The following is a 19278-nucleotide window of genomic DNA, read 5'->3' as shown; positions in this document are numbered from 1 at the left end:
ACTGCTGAATCGAACCTCAACAAACCTCCAGTGTTTCTCACGTTTGAGAAGTGGTTTCACAAAGTATTGACTCGGGGTGAGCTAAGGACAAATGCACATGCACATCCCACTGCTCAGACTTTTATTTGCAAACAATAAAAATCACAGTTTTACACTGCTTTGTATCAGTCTGTCATATCAAAACCCCAAAAAGCAAACAGAATTTTGCAATTGTTTTACAACATTTTTGAAAGTCACTGTACAAACTGAACATTTAGCATTTTTTACCAAAAGAACCTGACTCCCACATTCCTGCACCTGATGCATGAGTACAAGACACTGTTTCATATTGTTACCCAAGCAATGTCATTTTGAAAAGAAAAAGGTTGCAGTATACATTTTTTCCATTCACAAGAGAGAAAGTGAGCATATTTCCCATCCTCCTGAACATTGTTTTCAAGCTATTAAAAAGTTTTGCAGCACTCATTAGTTAGCAGTTGTGACGTCTGCCCCAAATGTCCAGTCAGTCGCACAATAGCTACAGCGTCAACAGGTTCCCATCCACAGCACAAGAAAGTGGGCCTTGGCTCAAGGGTCCCGGGGCCCAAGGGTGCCTTGTTTTACCAACAGCTCCGGTGCTGCAGGACAAGGCACTGGGCATTGTTGTGCAACAAGCTGGTGAGAATGAATAAGCTTCAGCAACGTGAATTCCAGTGGAATTGATGGGATGAGGGCAACAGCTAGGTTAATCCTAGACGGAGACCCCTTGGGACCTTGCGCTCATGGTCCCTTCTGCGTTTTCTTTTCAGCCTTAAATGTTTATTTGAAAGTCTACGGGAGATGGAGAAAGTATAGTGTAGAGACTGGGCTCTGTGGGTTCAGGAGCAGAGCAGGTTAACCTCTGCAATCCCAACATGAGGGGCAGGACAAACCTCTTTGCAAACCTCTCAACCGCTAATCTTCTTCTAACTTCCTCCTCTTTTTGTTTCTGCTCTCCTCCCTGTCAGCGTGGCCACCCTCAGGCGCCGAGCCAACAATCCCACTGTCTCTCAGTGGGTGACATCACTCATTGGCACAGGGAAGCAGGCCTGGAATAATTAGGTTTGGATGGTTGAAGTGACTGTCTGTGTGTTTATGCGCTTGGTGAGTTTTGGTTGATGTAGAAGGGATTCTGCGTTACTCAACCTAAAGCACGTAGACCATGGAGTCAACACTCATATGGAGCACACATACAGTTCCTCGAAGTCTCATTGGAAACTAGGTCAAATAAAAATGTTTTAAGAGTTTACAACAAATGATGTAAGTTGGGACCACAATGTGTAGTTTTTGGTCAATGTTTAAGAATAAATTTAAGTCTCGTTTTATGTGTAGTTGAGTTTGTTGTGGTGGACCCCCTGCTTTAATAACTTTCTATAGACTTTACACATCAAAGTCTATAGCAAACGCAGCAAAGTCCATTCGTTTACTACGTTTCTTGCTATATACACACAGCCTACTTAGGGAGAAGCCTTTGTTTGACCGATGCGCTTTGTCAATCTCTATTTAGTTGCTTCTTTACAACAAGCTCGGCTCTTTGAATATTAACTGTGTGATCCCTCTAGCCACACAAGGAGCCGCTCAGACCCCCTATCAGTGCATCCCAGCTTCCCTGAACTCTGTGCTAATGCTTTGTGCTCAACGTCATGTTGTCATAAAGACTGTGCTGTTTCAGGGATTAAGGGAGAAAATCACTTTATGTTTCCTGAAATTTATTCTTATTACCACAAGAATGCTCTTAAAAATCAATCATAGAGTGCTATGTATAAAAATAATTTCTTTCTTACTTTTTCCCATTTTGTTAGATTAGAACTGCAAACTTTAACATGTTTTGTGCATAACTGATAAGTGGAAAGAAAATTATACAAGTTTTAAAAAGAAGGTTTCACAAAGAAAAACCTGAAAAGTGGGATATGTTGTATTCCTCCCCTTTTAATGTTGCTCTTTGATGTCCATTTGAGTGTAATTTAAGATAATTGTAAATACAGCTAGGTTTTAAGTAAATTACTGAAGATTCAGCACGGCAAAAGAACTGTGTGATCCCTCTAGCCACACAAGGAGCCGCTCAGACCCCCTATCAGCGCACCCCAGCTTCCCAGGCTTATTTGCCTTATTTGCAAGGCAAATAAGTAATAAAGTTGTGGAAAAGTTTAGAGCAAAGTTGAGGTATGAAACAATATCAAAAGCTTTGAACATTTTATGGAGAACTGCTCAGTCCACCATCTGGAAATAGAAAGTGTATCACATAGCAAAAAGACCAAGAAATGACTGTACATCTAAACAGACAAGACGGGGAGAGCATAATCGGTGACAAAGCCGAGAGGGTCACAGTGACAATGAGGGAGCTGTAAGGATCCACTGCTTAGGTGGGAGAATTTGTTGACAGGACAATTCTTAGTTGTGCTTGACCGTCATAGAAGAGGGGGAAGAAGAAATTTGACAGGGAAGCTAGTTCGAATAAAGAGTTAATACTGGAAAATCTTAGAAGACAACCTGTTAGTAGCTGCAAAATACGTAAGACTAGGCTAGGGGTTCATCTTCCTGCAGGACAAAGATGCTAAACATACAACAGGAACTACAATAGGATGGTTTAGATTAAAGCATATTCATGTACATTGTGACATCCAAAGTCCCGACCAAAATCTCATTTAAATTATGTGGCAGGACTTGAATAGAAATGCAGATGATTTCATATTTCTTCCAGTAAAATGCTTTAAAACCCACAAATGATCTTCCTTCCGCTTTACAATGTGTTTCTATGTGTGGGTCTATGACCTAAAATCTCAACAAAGTTTTACACAGTTTATAGTTATAAAGTGACAGGATGCAAACAAGTCCAAGAGGTAAGAATACTTTAGAAAGGCACAACACAAAATGTTTAGAACTTAGATGAAAGAACCAGCACAGCTGTAGCTCTATTCAGTCTGATGAGCGCAGCAGCTGAATTTGTTGAAGACAATGGATGGGTGGGTGAGTATGTCTGGCTGTTTTTGTGGGCCAATAATCCGCTTTATTGAGTCTCAGGAAATCCTAATTGGAGTCGGAAATGGCTCCAGTGGCCAGATGTGCAAAGACTAGTGAGGTCAACCCTTCCCCCATGGACAACTGACCACAAGCACCTCAGCCTTTCCTCCTCCCTGCAGAGTTTAACCCCAGAAATACAACAAATTATCCAAAGCCACCTCACCACAAACCACATGCATCCTTTCTGTCTATGCTGGGGCCCATTTAACTCACCAAAAACATAATATGATGTGCACACATACTCACTAAAGCATCAGCCCTGCTCAGTCTAAGACAACAAAACAAGATGAGTAAGCCTGAAAAACAAGCCTGAATAAGGCTTCTTGTCTGCAGTCTTAAATGGTTTTCTGTGCAGCACAACCACATGTGTGTTCACATATGGTGGCTTGTGCACATATCCTGCCTGTCTCTTATTGTCACTACTTATCAGGTCCTCTAACCAGAGGCAGAAATCTTTGTTGGGCCATTTAGGACCAGTGTTGTATAGTAACGAAGTAAAAATACTTCACTACTTTACTTAAGTATATTTTGGAGTACTTCGTACTTTCCTGGAGTATGAAAATGTTTGATGACTTTCACTTTTACTTCACTATTTTTCCGAACTTAATTGCGTACTTTTACTCCGATACATTTTCAATGTGTGGTTTAGTTACTCGTTACAAAACAGCGAGAGAGAGAAACAAAGTGTTTTGACCCCACCTACTGATTAGCAAGTAGCAAGCAGGCTACCGAACAAAGTCGTAGCCTGCTTGCCTGGGCTTGTTCATCACCTCCAATAGGATACACCTGTTTCGCTTCTCCCATTGTTGGGGAAATCAGAAATGAGAACACGTTACATCGGGTGGGTGGGAGGGCCGTACACAGAACAGTGCTGCCCGCACTGACGCGGCTCAAGGATTACGTGACACGCAGCGCCGTGCCCTATCATGCACTGTAAGCTATGTAATGTGTTTTGAGGCAATTGACCAAAATCCCGGACAATTCTTAAATTCCCCCCGGACATCTTTTTAGGTCTGAAAAGTAGGACATGTCCGGGAAAAAGAGGACGTCTGGTCACCCTAGTTCAATGGGGGACAGAAGCCATAGCGATAGCAATTTAGACTAAATGTAACGAATATAGGAAAGGCATGCAAGTTCAAAACCACAAACCATTAACATGTGCTACTCTTTAAAACTGGAACAATTTATTAGCAGGTTTCATTTTGCCTGCACTTGGTTGGGTACATTATTTTACGTTTATTTGACAAGTTTACCAAAATATCAGACATGTCATTCAAACTTGCCTTGTTTTACTTTTTACTTGTACTTTTCATTACATTACTTGAGTACATCCATTTTTACAGTAATTTCCATACTTAAGTACAAGACGTTTCAGATACTTTAAGACTTTTACTCAAGTAACATTTCAGTCAGTGACTTCGACTTTTACCAAAGTCGTATTTTGGAGAGGTACTTGTACTTTTACTTGACTCTGAGATTTCAGTACTTTATACAACACTGTTTAGGACAATTGCACATGATCTGAGTGCAGCTGGAAAACCAAAAAAGATCTGAGAAAGCTGGGTTGGATTATGAATGCCACCCCAGACCTGCTGTCCCCACAGTCTAGAATAAGATCCAGGTGTGTGTGTGTGTGTGTGTGGGTGTGCATGTCGGCGTGTGCACACAGCTCTCCTCTTGCACAACTACACACATGAATGTGTTTAGTACCCCCACAGAGCAACAGTCACTCTGACCTATTTCACTCAAGCATGGAAGTGGCCTAGACCCAGAAGGCAAACCAGAGGCAGATCAACACTAAAACCCCTCACTCATAACATCGATACTTCCACATGGGACAATTTTACTGCCTCTTTCACAAACTATACAGTGAATGGTGCATCTGGGGAAAAAAAATAAAATAAATAAATCTATTCTATTGATCTAGCCACATCCGGATTCATTTGTGCGGCGTAAAAGCCAATTTTGGCAGAGGTCACTGTAGAGAATCTGATCACCGTGTCAAAACAGAACATGTAAAACATGTTTTTTGGTGTAATTTGATTTCTGGGATTGTTTAAGAGTTTAAGAGTATATCTCCAACATGTGTTTAAAGAAAGGGAGGTGGGAGCTAATAGTGTTCACCTTTAAGCAACTCTTCCAGGACTTCAAAGTGAGATTAAGAAGGGGAGATGATGAAGGGCTAAAGCTGGCTGCCGTGGCTGCAGCAGCCCCACTGATCTAAGAGCTGAGCTACAGGGTAGTTGGCACTGCGGTCTTGTGTTTACACCTTATGTCTCCATTAGGAAATGAAGTATAGCAGGTTTAGACATCAAAGAAAAGCCACACATAAGAGAAAAATCTCAAAGTTCTTGTTCCCGTCGTGGATAAATACTTGCAAATGTTACAAATGAGCACCTTCATTCATAAAACGATGAGCCAAGAGAGACACACAAACACCGATGTTCTCTATTTCATCCAGCTGGAAGACTGTTTGTGTGTTTCCAGTCCAACCCATTTTATTGAAACCAGTGAGGGAAGCCAAGTTAAGTCCCTGCTGTTCATTAATCACTGTTGCAATGTCCTCGCTACATAAATGCTGGCATAATAGGTGTAATTGTATCAGGTTGTTCAGGCCCCTCATGGACTATAAAGCTGCTGTCTCTCATCAGAGGCATTTCCTTGTATTCTAAGAGGTGTACTGTACTCTGAGGAGAGAGCGGCTGGACAGAAAGTAAAATTTCCTGAGAGACGTTTATTCTGGCTGGGCGCACCATAACATACCCCACGGCTCAAACACAATAAAAGCCATATATTTGGGGTCATAACCTGCTAATTACTGCAGGCCCACACGTGATGAAGAGGGTCTGTCAGCGCGGCCTGTGAAAGGGGCTACCTGAGCTGGAGCTGCAGAGAGCTAGGTGGCGTGGGCCAGGAGCGCTCGATCACCTTAGATGAAAGGTCGGCGTCATGGGTCTGTATCTCACCACCTGGGACATTTCAGCACCCTAAAGGGACTTCTAGCCTCTTAGCTTTCATGCATGTGTCATTCTTGCTTCAGGGAGGAGATGCAGACATAATTTCCCATGTCTGATACCAATCTGCTCCTTCTCTCAGTTTCTCATTAGCATGCCCATCTAGGTACAATCAAGGTTCTCTGCACCAAATGCATTTCACCAATTTGATGATAAACCTGAAACAGAGACATGTCATGTTGTCTGCACAGTTCTTGACACTGGGCATGCTTTACAGTGACTTGCAAAAAAAAATTATACCCACTGAGCCTTTTTACAACCCTCAGTCTTATTGAGATCTTATTCGGTTCAATTCAAATAACTTTATTTATGTAGTATACCAACTGAAAACTCAAAGCAACAGGTGAGACAAAAAGGATACAAGATATCACGCATTGCTCATTATTGCAAGAAACCTGCTATAAACTTCTCCACGTCTTAGTCTACATACCTATGTTTACTCAGCAATCTTCTCTGATAAATCTTTCAAAGAGTTCAAATTGACATATTTACTATAAATACAAATTATGTGACTCCTGATACATTTTGTCAGAGTAAAAGCTGAACAGAAATGCACAGCACATATTTCAGATTTATTGCTGTAAAAATTTCTCACTTCATAATTCATACTTCTTACTTTTGTTAGCTAAAATTTTATTTAAATTTTGATTGAAAAAAAAAAACTGGTGTCAGCTTGACGCAATGTGAAAAAAAGTTTAAGGGTGTGAATCTTTTCCCAAGGCAGTTAAGACTGCAGTCTTATTTTGGACTGACAAGCGTTGCAAACAACAAAATTAGACTTTAAAACATGGAAATCATTTGTTATTACTATATAAAATATATTGTTTTAGAACTTGACTGAGTATTACTTAGAAAGTCACACGTTTCATTATAGATATCCCATCCATTCCCGTGGATATCGAGATGCTCAAAGCTTGACAGCTGATTCAGGTTGAAGACTGACCTTATACCACCTGACAACCCTCAGTCCGCCCATGGGAAAAATGGGAGGATGCGGGAGAAAATTGCATATGAGCGTGGGGGTGCGCGCCTGCGCGCTCGCGATGGAGCAGTGTGGAAGTTTCCCTACAAGTTGAGGAGGACGCGAGATTGCAGCGAGCGAGGCGCAGTAAGTTTTTAGGAATAAAGGAATTTACAGACAAAGTCAGCGTAAACGTATGGAACCGATATCGGTGGTCGTGGGTTTTTATATCGGCTTTTAGACTCACTTCTGCGGCCATCAGGTAAGTCAAACTAACAACCTGACTTGGTTCTGAAGGAGAAACGAAAATGAGCAAAACAATGTGATTTTTATTTTACTTAAAACTAAGCTGAAATATTGTTGTGTATCTTACATTTTGCTGGAATAAACAATATTTCGTGGAATACTACTTTACAACAAATGGCAGCATGTAAAAAGTCTATTATAAACTATTTTAGACTGGTTTACTCTTTTTCTATGCCCTGCAACGCAATAAAAAAAACCCACACATATAAAGTAATACACGAATTTTCTCGCGTGATATTCTTCAGCTATAAGGATGCAGGTCCCACTAAATGGTGTCTAGATACAGATCTCATGAATTGATCATGACTGAGATTACTGGCTGTGGCTTTTGCAGCGTGCTCATGCGGATCTCCATGAAACAGATTGGCCATCAGATTGGCCTGTAGTTTTCCCGAAAGCTATGACTCATGGCAGATAGCGCAAGAGATGAAGAAATTGTATGTCAAACGCCGAGACAAAAGATGCATAATTAATCCGATTTTTACTGGAAGTACACAAAATATGTGTCACTGTTCCAGTCTAGAACTTGGATGCGCAGGAGTGTGTATGTCTTTCAGATGTACAGTACAGACCAAAAGTTTGGACACAACTGTGTGTCCAAACTTCAGCTTCAGACCAAAAGTTTGGACCCACCTTCTCATTGAATTCAATGAGAAAGTGTGTCCAAACTTTTGGTCTGTACTGTAGGTAAGAAAATCATTGCTCTGGGTGCTGCTGACCCTTCATTTGTTCGTTTGGTTAACTTTGCGTCTTTGCTTGCCTTTGGTGTCTGGTTGTTTTATAATTAGAAAGGAAGGTCTATGATGGAAGAGTGCCTGTGTGCGTGCACATGCAATGAGGTGAAACTGAACAGGATGAGACAAGCTGTTCAAACAACCCACATATGGGAAGAGCTCATCTTGCCTTCCTTGTACTTTCTTGTAAAAGTACTTTGATATTTCCAGTGAAAGTTGAGTCACGGGCTGGATTTTTAGACCAGGGGAATCTTTTGCACGAGAAGCAGGTTGAAAATAAAATAATAAACGAAACCACATTTCATGCAAGTCATCAACATTTTAGCTGGTTTGATTTCCTGATTTATAATTCCAGTTTTGAATCTGTTTTGTGTTCTAGACTTTATGGATTGAACTTGGACCAAGAGCAGAAAGACTTCTCTAGAGCAAGGCCGCAAAGCCTGCTCACCTGTGGTAACCCCGTACTCTAACTACCAGACAGCCTCTATGCACATCAACCTGACTGTGGCCGTCAAGGAATCTCATGCCTTTCATGGAACTAAGCCCACTGCTGATGCCGTGGTAGTGACAGCCATGGAGTCACGTCAGGTGCTGACTGCCCCTCAAGGACCACCACCTCCTCCTCCTCCGCCTCCTCCCCCACTGCCGCCTGCATCCTCCTCACCTTTTAGCCGGGCAGATACTGTAGGTCAGAGTCGGCTGAGGAAGCTGAACTGGGAGCGTATCCCCAAAGAGAAAGTGGAAGGCAGGAAGAGCGTGTGGAGTGGTGTGGCCCCCGACGAGGATGAGTTTCCTATTGACCTCCATTCTCTGGATGAGTTGTTTGGGCAGAAGGACAGCATGCCAAGGGACAGAACCGTGACACTGAGGCGACGTTCGGCGCTGCTACGGTGCAGATCCCCACAGGCTAGCCTGGGAGAGGTCAGACCGTTTAAATGGCAACAAACTTTTTGGCATTTTTGCTTGCTTGGTCCTAAGTGGGTGTGTGTGTTCTATGCTTCTTTACAGATTTTCCTACTGGATTCCAAGCGCAGCATGAACATAGGAATATTTCTGCGGCAATTCAAAATGTAAGATTCGTAACTCCTTTATAGATTTGAAGTTTTTAACTGATCAAAGCTAAAGATTTACTGCTGCTTTCTTTCTATGTTGTTGAAACTTTATTAGTGGTGCATGATAGTAGTGTTAATGGGGTTCATAGCAAACATACACTCAATATAGTGAGATTTATTGTATCCATCTCAGCAACAAGGTTTTAAAATGTCTTTCTTCTGTTTCAGCATAAAAAACAATGTAGCTATGGTTTCTTAATTACTTAATGAACATTTTATGCAGCAATCAAACAAGCGTCGCTATAACTATATTACAGGCACAGATACCGTTTCTTAAATTATAATCTTAATTGCAGTCCAGAAAGTTCTGTGGGAGCTTTTATACAGTAATAGATCTGATATATTATGCAGGTTTTGACTTATTGATCATTGGAACTGGACTTTAAGTTGAACAGAATGTTTTTACAGCACTACAAAAGTTTTTTTTTTGTCAGACTTAAATGTTTCAGCTCATCATATATATTTTAATATAAAAGGCAACCAGAATAAATGTCAAATTAAATTTTGAAATAAGTCTTTATTAAAAACTGAAAAAAGCCTAAACCAACTTGCACCAGTGTGAAAAAATAATTGTCCTCTACAAACCTTAAACTGGTTGTTCCACCCTTGGCGGTAACGACGGCTCCCCAGTGTTTGCGGTTACGCTCAATGAGTCTGGGAAGAAATTTTGGGCCACTTTTCTTTGCAGAATTGTATTATTTGAACAGTTTGCAAGCCTGTTTATGATCATGCCACAGCATCTCAATTGGGTTTAAGTCTGGATTTTGACTAGGCCACTCCAAATCCTGTCTTTTTTTTTTTGTGCCACTCGGCAGTGGAACTGTTGTGTACTTTGGATCATTGTACTGTGACATAACCCCACTGCACTTAAGCTTAAGATCACTAAGTTTTCTCTAGATATCAAAAGGTTATCTAGGTTTTCAGGCACCAAAGAACCATCAGACTACTTGACTGCTTATCTTTGCCTGACATAAACATTTATTTGATCTGATATATTTTAATATGTGCACAGAAAAAGTTAATGGAGAAAAAGTATTTTGTGAACCTTGTTTTTACACAATCATAAGTAAAGAAAGTGCCTTACACACCTTACGTCTTAGCTATTGCACTAAGGGTTTCCCCCTGCATTTTACCAAATTAACCCAAACTAAAAATAGGTTCAGAGAAAGAGGTGAATACCAATGTTTCCAAATGAATCCCAGGGATTAGTACTTGACTTGAACTGCAGAAAGCAGCCATATGTCAGACGTTAACGGGTGTGAGAGGTGTAAAACCCCTTCAGTGAAGGGGATGTCTGGTGTATTGCTAGGGATTGAGCACCCTAAGCAGCTGGAGTTTTAAGGAGGCCAATGAGTAAGTAGCTCTTTAGGAGACTGAGGTGACACCTGCTGATGCGCGTAAAGAATGCCTCATCTTGAATCTGCCCCCTGCTGACTGAGAAACCACCAGTGGGTTGTCTTCGTCAGCCATCCCCTAAAACCTTCTTTGTGTGGTTTAAAGCTGCACCTATTATAATGGAAAGAGTTGTTTCATAACCATTTAGGTGAGCTTAAATACACTATCCTCTGGGACACCCTGAACTATTGTGTCGACAATTATGCAATGCTTGCTCACAGAGTCATGGAAAGTGCCAAGTTTCAATGCTGCCATGCCACCATGAGATTCTCAACTGGAGATGCTTTCTTTTCTAAACTAGATTTGTTGGGACTTGCAGGAAAAAGCCTTTTTTTATGAAAAGACTCTCATCTGCATACAAGTATTTGTCTTGTTGGGCGCCTGTTTTCTGTCTGTCACAAAGAGTGACACAGTAAAAGTTTTGTTAGCGCAATTGCAGTTTAAACAAAATCTGGTTTGGTGTTTTCTTTGTCTGATAGAGACTTAAATATAATTTAGTTTTTGGGTTTTATTTACGTCATTGCATTCAGGGTTTTGTTTCCAGTAGATTAGCAATTCAGAAAGAACGTTCCTCAAAAAATTGATTCTTTGACAGTTTTAGATAAGAATAAGATGAACTGGTCGACAAGAGTTACTCTGTAGCATGATCATCGGTGGAGGAATGTAACAGAAAGGGGAAAATAATGAAAAATTACTGGAATAGTAAATCCTGGTCTCATCCCGAGAAAGTGAGGCAGAGGTTAAACAGTTGTCTCGGTTTCAGTCCCTCCTCATGACACACTAAAGTCCTCGGTTGTCTCCTGAGCATTTCTGCCTTTTGTTTGTCTTCTAGGAACTTTCTTTTATTATTGTTGCGTCAGACTTTTCGTCTTACACAGCACACATCTAGTTTTCTGTTTTGTCTTAAGCTGGCATTGTGAAATGAGCTTTTGCCTTTCTTTTCACAGGCCAGCTAAGGAGATCATTGAAGATATCAGGCACGGTGTTGGAGATCGTTATGGAGCAGAGAAACTCTCAGAGCTCTCCAAACTGCTTCCTGACAGTGAGGAGGTAAAGGGTTTAATCTAGCGTGCAAATACAACGACTGACAGTCTGCTTCCTTTTCACCTTCCCCCACCATGCTCCCCTTACTCATCTGGCTTTAGTTAGGATGATCAAAAGTTTGCCATTACACCACTTTGTATGATGTGGTCTGTTTCCAGACGAAGATCCTGCTGAAATATATTGGACCTGAATCTTAACAAGTTGTTTTTTTTCTGTTTTTTTTTTTACAGCATATGTCTTTTTTTCTTTCTTTCAGGAATGTCGCCTTAGGAGGTTCTGTGGAGAACAGAGCTGTCTCGGAGAGCCTGATCTTTTCATGTTGCTTTTAGTGGAAGTTCCCAGGTACATCCCCAACAAAACATGCAGATGTACATCCATACCAATACATTTTTGTTACTTTTTCACTTTGCCTCAACCTTCTTTACTCAACCTTGTTCTTCTGTTTGTTGAACAGAAGAATGATCTCGAGTGCCCTTTTGTCTCATCAGTCAACCCTTCTTGCTGATAGATCCATCTTACTCATTTTTCTTTCACCAGTTTTCGACTCCGTCTGGATGCCATGATCCTACAACAAGAGTTTGACCCTGCTCTGACCTCTCTGTGTGTGGCAGCCAGATGTCTCAGGGAGGCGGCAAGAGGTAAAGTAACAGCAGGGAGTTGTGTACTCCACCACCATTAAGACTTGGGACTGTATAGGCCTGCTAAAATTCTTGTGTTTAGTCTTGAGTGGTTGTCAGGCGCCACAGTGGAAATGAGATAAGCTATTTAGCATTCAAGCTAACTAGAAACCTGCATGCACTGCTATTTTTGGGGGCATAAAAGTTGCTGACATGGCCTTGATGTCAGCTGGATACACATTAATTGTCATTACTTAAGCCCTAAGGCACAATATTGATTATCTTTACACTCCTAGAACTGCTGAGCTGTCCCGAATTGCACTCCATCCTCCGTCTGGTGCTGAAAGCAGGGAACTACATGAATGCTGTGAGTAGCATTCAGTCAGTCGTTCAGTTATTGAATGGTTCTGAAAATGCAAGATCAGCTATTTTTGGTTTATGCTTCAGCTGTTGATTGATTGAGATTTGCATTCAAGGCTTTCATCTGTTGTTTAAAGTTGTCTGCATTTCTTTTCAGGGTGGATATTCAGGGAATGCGGCTGGTTTTCGAATTTCATCACTTCTCAAATTGGCAGACACCAAAGCCAACAAGCCAGGGATGAATTTGCTGCATTTCGTTGCTATGGTATGTTCTGAATTGTATGATAAAGTTGGGAGGGGAGATGCTTGTTTCACCAACAGGTAGAGTTGGTAGCACTGTTGCCCAAAACAGCTATTTGAATCCAGACCAGGGTACTTCTGGGAGGAGTTTGCATGTTCTCCCAACGTATGTGGAGGTTTTCTCCCAGTAAAAAGCGTCATTCAAGCTTACAAAAACATGTGCTGGTGTGTTGACCACTCTAAGTTGCACTTATTTGTGAGCGCATTTGTACATGGTTGCCTCTGCTGTATGTCTTTGTGCTGATAGTAGATCTGTGCTGGACTAACAGCCTGTCAAAGGTGCACCTGGACAGGGTGTGCATCTTCCTGGATTACAACGTGGTCTTTGTCTGTCATCATCTTGTTTTTTGTTTTAATATAGTCATAAGAGTACAATAGCACATAATACCTGCTTTGATAGTCACTGACTATTTTAACTTGAATTTATAAAGACAGTTTGCAACTTTGTTTATAAATGTTCTTTGGTCTTCTAATGTATCCAGCTGGTGTTTTCTAGATCCTCCTGAAACAAATGTGTATAATTCCTGTGAAAATGCAGGTCAGAGGTCAGCAATAGTGGTCATTACTCAAACTTGTTGACATTAGCTGTTGTTTGAATTGGCTTTTATAAATTAGGCTCATTCAGTTAGGGGTGGATTTACTGGAAGAAACATTTTCAGTGACATAATGTGAGTATTGAATCCCAACCTCAGGACTTTTGCTGCATTATAAAAAAAATGTTTCCATAGGTTTGTTGAGGGCCAGTTTCTATCTGACTGTTTAATACTCAAGTAGTTTGTTGAAAATCACAATGAAACAGTCTAGAGTAACAACTTGTTATCATTTGTACTCTATATGCTTGAAAAATAGATGCCTCCTGCAGGTCACTGGGCCTACACTTTTCACTTTTTCACATTTGAAAAGCTAGATATAATAAAAAAGGTAGAATGGCTCTTGTAAGAACAAATTATTTTAGGCAGCAAAGTACAAAACAATGCCAAAGTGTTCTCTTGAAACCAAAAACTCCACAGAGTGCATTCATTGTCATCATTTTGCAACTTGCGTATTGTATCCTTTCAGACAATGGAGAAGATAATCAATTGTTTTCGTCTCCACAGGAAGCTGTGAAAAAAGACCAGAGTTTACTGTCTTTTCCCAGCCAACTAGGCCACGTTGGCTCTGCCTCCAGGTCAGTCTCTTCCCAAACCTTGGATCCTGTTGAATCCTGAATTCTGTGGTGATTAGTTCTGAGGGAAGATACAAAGCCCACTCAGAAACAACAATATCTCCTTGTAGTCTGCTAACACATTGCAATCCACTGCATTATTTAATCACTCCCTCGTTTTGCAGCTGTAGTTAGTTGCTAGTGTGAAAGTGGGTTAAGACAAAACTGCCTCTCCGAGCCAACGTCTGAGCTAATAGGCTTTTCAAAAGTGTGTGTTTATCTAATAAAGGTTTGAAGCCATGTCTGTATTTCCACTTTGGATTTTGCAAACACATTTTTTACTCTGCAGGTTGTGTGAAGAAGCTGTGCTAGATGACCTGGCAAAGTTAAAAAGCAGAGTGGCTGAACTGAAGTCAAATGTAGAAAATGAGACAGAGATTAAGCAACAGACACAATCCTTTCTGGAGGTATAAGTCACTGGTTTGACATCTGGTTAGAAATAAAGATCAATATGAATGAAAATCTGTGTCTGAAAATGTGTGTTATCTGTGTTCAGAGGGCTAATGAGCGACTGAAAGAGGCGGATGACGAGGTAGAGGGTATGAGGATGTCGAGTCAAGCATTGATGGAGTTTTTCTGTGAAGATGACAGCACTTTCAAGCTAGAGGAGGCGTGCAAGGTTTTCCATTTGTTTTGCCATCGGTTCCAAAGAGCTGTTCAGGTGAGATGCCTTGGAAGGTCACAAAAACATAACTGCTCTGTTGATCACTTTATAAAGACTAATGTTAATTTTTCTTCCATTTTTAAATAGGAAAATGAGGAACGGGACCTCAAGGAGCAGAAACGTCTAGAATGTCAACGAAAGATTGTGGAAAAGCGTCGGTCTCTTGCCGTTTGTACAGGGCTGGACCTGGGGCTGAGTCTTGCCAGAGAGCCTGACTGTCAAGAAAACCAAGATGAACTGGAGAGACTTTTAGAGAAGAACCTGAACTATACCTGGAATCGCCGTAGTCTTAGAACCACTGATTCTCGTAGATTCATGCACCACATGCAAAATGACACCCATCTCAACAGTTCATCTATTCTCAAGAGCTTTCCGGTCTTGGGGAGTAGTCCGACATCCACTGGTTATCATTCAAACAGTTCCTCGGACCACGAAACCAGTGCTATACTTTGCAGTTCGCCAGAGACTGATGGGGGATGTTCCCCCTTTGACCAAGAGTCTGTTCTGGAAAGAGGGATAAAAATGTCGAAACAGAGAATGGAGGCAGTAAAAGACTCCCACATTGCAGTATTTAGTTATTCTCAACATGGAAAAAGCTTCACTATGAAGCAGTATGGGCCTGAGAGCATTTCTTACTCTCTACATGACCAACTGAAAACAACAGGACACAAAGAAAAGGCAGATTTTTCTCCTGAAAACATGACTTTGAACAGTTCTAGTATAGAGTCTGCTGCTGTAAGCACCAGTACATCAGCCCAAGGTGTGAAAAGCCAGACCTCTGCTTGCAGACGTAGGCTGTCCAATAGTAATTGTTCTACTCAGAGTAAATCTGGAAGCTCTTCAGTTCATGAGTCCAATAACAACTGTGGAACACTTTCTGACAGAAATACAAAGACTGGGACCAAATTACAATCATCTGCAGAGGAAGTATCATTCCAGCCACAGACAAAGTACAGTCCAACAGTTAAAATAAGTACAACAACATCTTTACCTGATGCAAGTTTAACAAAAGACGGAGAAACTGGAGGGTTTTTAACCCCAATGAAGGAGGACTGGATGCCCTCCAGTCTGCCAGAGTTTGGTCATTCACAGCCAAAGGAGGCCTCTGATTTGCCAACTGCAGATAAAGAGACTGCCAGGTCATTCTCACGTGTTGGTGAAACACTGGAGTGCCATACTCTGGTAAAAGGTTTGCGGTCATATGAGAAACTAACTCCCCCAACCTCTCCACTTCCACGACCTTCACCAAGTCTTTGCTCAAAGTGGAGGAAGGAGAGGGATGTCAACCTGCACGAGGGGATTGCTCCAGTGTCTATTGCACCAAAAGAAGATGCTAGAACTGTGAAGAGCCTGATGCGTAGTGGTATTGGGGCAAAGAGGGGGTTTGTGTCACGGACAGTCCCTTCCAACAGCACAGGCATACCCCGAGTTCACTCCAAAACTGAGCCTTCCAACGGAGCTCCAGCGCCTGCTAACCCACCACTTTCTGCACGTCCGTCCATTCCCCGCAGCGCTTCAGTTCGCTCGTCTTCTTCTGTTCGACCAACTATAGCTCAGGCGGAAGTGAAGCGAAGTACCAGTACACGGGAGAGATTTGTAAATGAGTCACAGATTACAGAGAAGTCCACTTTGACTCGGAGGTCTTCAGACAGAACTCCACAAGAGAAGGTCTGTGGCAGCACTCAATCTACCTTTATTAGAGGAGCTCCCACCCGTGTGTCCAAACGTGTTGCTCCAAACTCTGAGTGTCAACTGCCATCCCAGTCGCGGACAGCTAGCAGCCCATCCTCGGCCACTGCCAAGAACATACGCACAACTGTCATTTCAGCTGCCCGCAGTAAATCAGCTAAGACAACAACCTGTGCCAGCAACTCACCTGCTAACCCTAAAACTCCAGCTGCTTCCCGGATACCTGGTCTTAAAATGCCCCGGGCTACTACAGCTCAGCCCTTGTGGAGATGATGAAAGGGCTTGCTGTGAAATTCTCCATGTCTGTATGAATTTCTAGGTATTTTTCAGTTTTAATTAAACATTGAGTTGATTTGAATTAATCTTAAGTAAAATCTTTTGTCTATTTGAGTGTCTGGTTTATATGTTTGATTTGCCACTGAGAGCTTTTGAAATACTTTATAACTTGTCCTTTACACATTAGCAGGGTAGTGCATTTTCTACAATCTACCTCTTTTGACATCTGTTTATGTCCTTTGCAGGCAGTAGGACAGCTATAGAAGACCTCTTCCAGTAGAACAGCCTTGACACTTAGAGAAACATTTCACTTTAGGACATTGTTTTAATTGATATCGTGGGTAGAAAAGCAGTTTTCAAGAAAGTAATCCAAATGTTATGCACACTGTGTCCGATACCTGAGTAATCAGTGCTTTGAACTTGAACTGGTACTATATTGAACAGTTAATTTTGTTGCCAATTGGCCTCAAGAAAAAGCTGCACTTTACAAAACTGAAAAGAGGCCTAAAGAGATGGTTACTGTATTTTTATTTTATATAAAAATCTATAACTTTATTGAGTATAATTATTCACTTTGAGATATGTATTTGTAAAAAAATAAAGTCAAAGAAATAATAAAGACATTATTGTGAAAAGAAGTGTCTTCAGTTTTTGGAAGGCTCTTATATAATATGCACAGTGCTTTTTCCACATTTTGTCCCAATACAACCACATGTATCAATGTATTTAACTTTTTATGCATATACCATACAAATTACTGTAGAAGGAAAAGGATATGTTGTTCACATCTATTACAAATGGAGTTATAGAGGTTTGGCCTAGCTGGAGTCCAAATGTTCTAGAACCTCTTTTGGGTGCAATCAAACGGGTCTTTGGAGAACTTTTTTGAGTCTCCTAGCAAATTGTCTTCCAGTAATGTCTTGAATGTAGAGCCCTCTGTGTTTCATTGTTTGTGACTATGTTGCATACTGAGGAAAATATACTATTGCTGTGTTTCACCAGTGATCGTGGTGTGTTCAAGTTGATGTCCAGTGTTAGTTTTCCCACAAATATGATCATTTTAATTAAGTCCAAAAGTTCAAGTTTGGTTTCATCTGATTGGAGCATCTTTTCCATATGTCTTCTGCATCCTCTTTATTCCTCATGACAATTTACAAACTTGATTTTTTATGGTTACCTTATAAAGTCCTTTTTGGTTTTACCGGTAATATGGCAAAATATGAAAAAGTTTAATTCTATGTCAAGGCCTTACTATGTTTGTGCTTGCATTGAAAACTTTTACTCTCCATTCATCCACAATAACAACCCCTCTTGTGACCTTCATTTCCCCCCTCCCTCTTGTTTAAAACTGCCTCTTGCTGCATCTCTTGACACAGTCACCCCCGATTCTTTTAGTGACTGTTGCCATGGAAATGCTATAGTTGTCTTGTGGAATCTCCTGGCAGAATTGAAGGGGTGTGTGAGGCCTGGGGTGGAGGGCGACTGTGGGCATAGGGTCCCAGTGGGAATTCTCTTTTTATAGCCTGCAGTGACGCCAAAACTTCTTGGGAAAGGCAATAAACCGGTGCCTCTTTGTGATCTGAAGTCTGCACTTGTTGGTCAGCAGTTGGCCTTTTAACCTGCGGCGGTGCTTAGAGATGACATCATCACCAGCATTTCCAGGACAAAACACCTAAAATAGAAAACAGATCCTTTTATAGAGTTAGTCAGTTTGTTCTGCTTCAATATGACAGGTGAAAGAGATTATGGCAAAATAGGGCTGATGAAGTGATGTTAAGGTTTTCAGACTGGGCTTGACAGGATGAACTCCACAATAGTGGGAACAGGTTTTTTAAAGGCCTCCTTTGTTTGTATGGTCTAGAGCAGGCTATAACACAGTGCCTTTATTGATAAGAATAGGTTGCTCAAGACAGTAAGTGCAATACCATGTATAACTTTTAAAGTTTGCTTTGAAATATTTGCAAAGCTAGTTACATGACTTTGTAATTCAAAATTTGAGCTCTTTAATGGACTTGCATGCATGTGAAATGAAATTGTGAAGGGAAGAAGTCAATGGTTCTAATCGCATACCAGACACATTTTCATAATCATGAATTTTGAGAAAACTTAATTTTAATGTAGTATGTAATCCCTGTTACTTTATTCAAAAGCTTTAATGTTACACATTAGAATTTCTTGAATTTATTTGACATCTGCTATAATATGGAGTATGCTTGGTACAAAAACCAAAAGAGGTATTCTTTTAAAAAAGCACAAAAACTTTGCTCCAATTAATTTATGAGTATACATTGAGTAGTAAAAAGGCCTTAGTTGACACCTATAAGGTATTGTGTTTCTGCAGTGGAGAGTGTATTAAAACAATCTACCTGAGTAGACATAAGTAAATGCCTTGACAAAACTTTCATGATCCTTGAACCTTCCCACATTTGATCACATTACAACCACAAACCTTATTGTAATTAATCTGAGTTTCATATGATGGAAACCACACATCAGTGCACAATTGTGAAGTCTGAAGGACATGATGGTTTTCAAACATTTTATAAATTACAATTTAGGAAAG

The 19278-nt window shown here is 40.9% G+C and overlaps 1 protein-coding gene across 1 annotated transcript; it reads left to right on the top strand.

The window, feature by feature from the left end:
• Positions 1 to 8447: 8447 nt before the first annotated feature.
• Positions 8448 to 17360, top strand: fhdc2 (FH2 domain containing 2). The gene is made up of 11 exons (XM_032554152.1): positions 8448 to 8975; positions 9063 to 9124; positions 11509 to 11611; positions 11862 to 11947; positions 12143 to 12243; positions 12519 to 12589; positions 12740 to 12847; positions 13980 to 14050; positions 14376 to 14493; positions 14583 to 14747; positions 14838 to 17360. Exons 1-11 carry the CDS (start codon positions 8541 to 8543, stop codon positions 16710 to 16712), a joined length of 3195 nt encoding a protein of 1064 aa, XP_032410043.1. The 5' UTR covers positions 8448 to 8540; the 3' UTR covers positions 16713 to 17360.
• The last annotated feature ends 1918 nt before the right edge of the window (positions 17361 to 19278 follow it).

This window comes from Xiphophorus hellerii, chromosome 23, assembly GCF_003331165.1.
Source record: "Xiphophorus hellerii strain 12219 chromosome 23, Xiphophorus_hellerii-4.1, whole genome shotgun sequence".
Taxonomy (NCBI): Eukaryota; Metazoa; Chordata; class Actinopteri; order Cyprinodontiformes; family Poeciliidae; genus Xiphophorus; species Xiphophorus hellerii.
The sequence above is the reverse complement of the archived record's forward strand: the minus strand, read 5'-3'. Positions and strand labels throughout refer to the sequence as shown.

Excerpts from the sequence above, each read along its gene's own strand:
- fhdc2 (XM_032554152.1), top strand. The coding sequence starts at position 8,541 with ATGCACATCAACCTGACTGTGGCCGTCAAGGAATCTCATGCCTTTCAT. Across the intron at positions 11,948-12,142 it reads CTTTTAGTGGAAGTTCCCAG|TTTTCGACTCCGTCTGGATG; the intron begins GTACATCCCCAA and ends TTCTTTCACCAG. Across the intron at positions 12,590-12,739 it reads CAGGGAACTACATGAATGCT|GGTGGATATTCAGGGAATGC; the intron begins GTGAGTAGCATT and ends ATTTCTTTTCAG.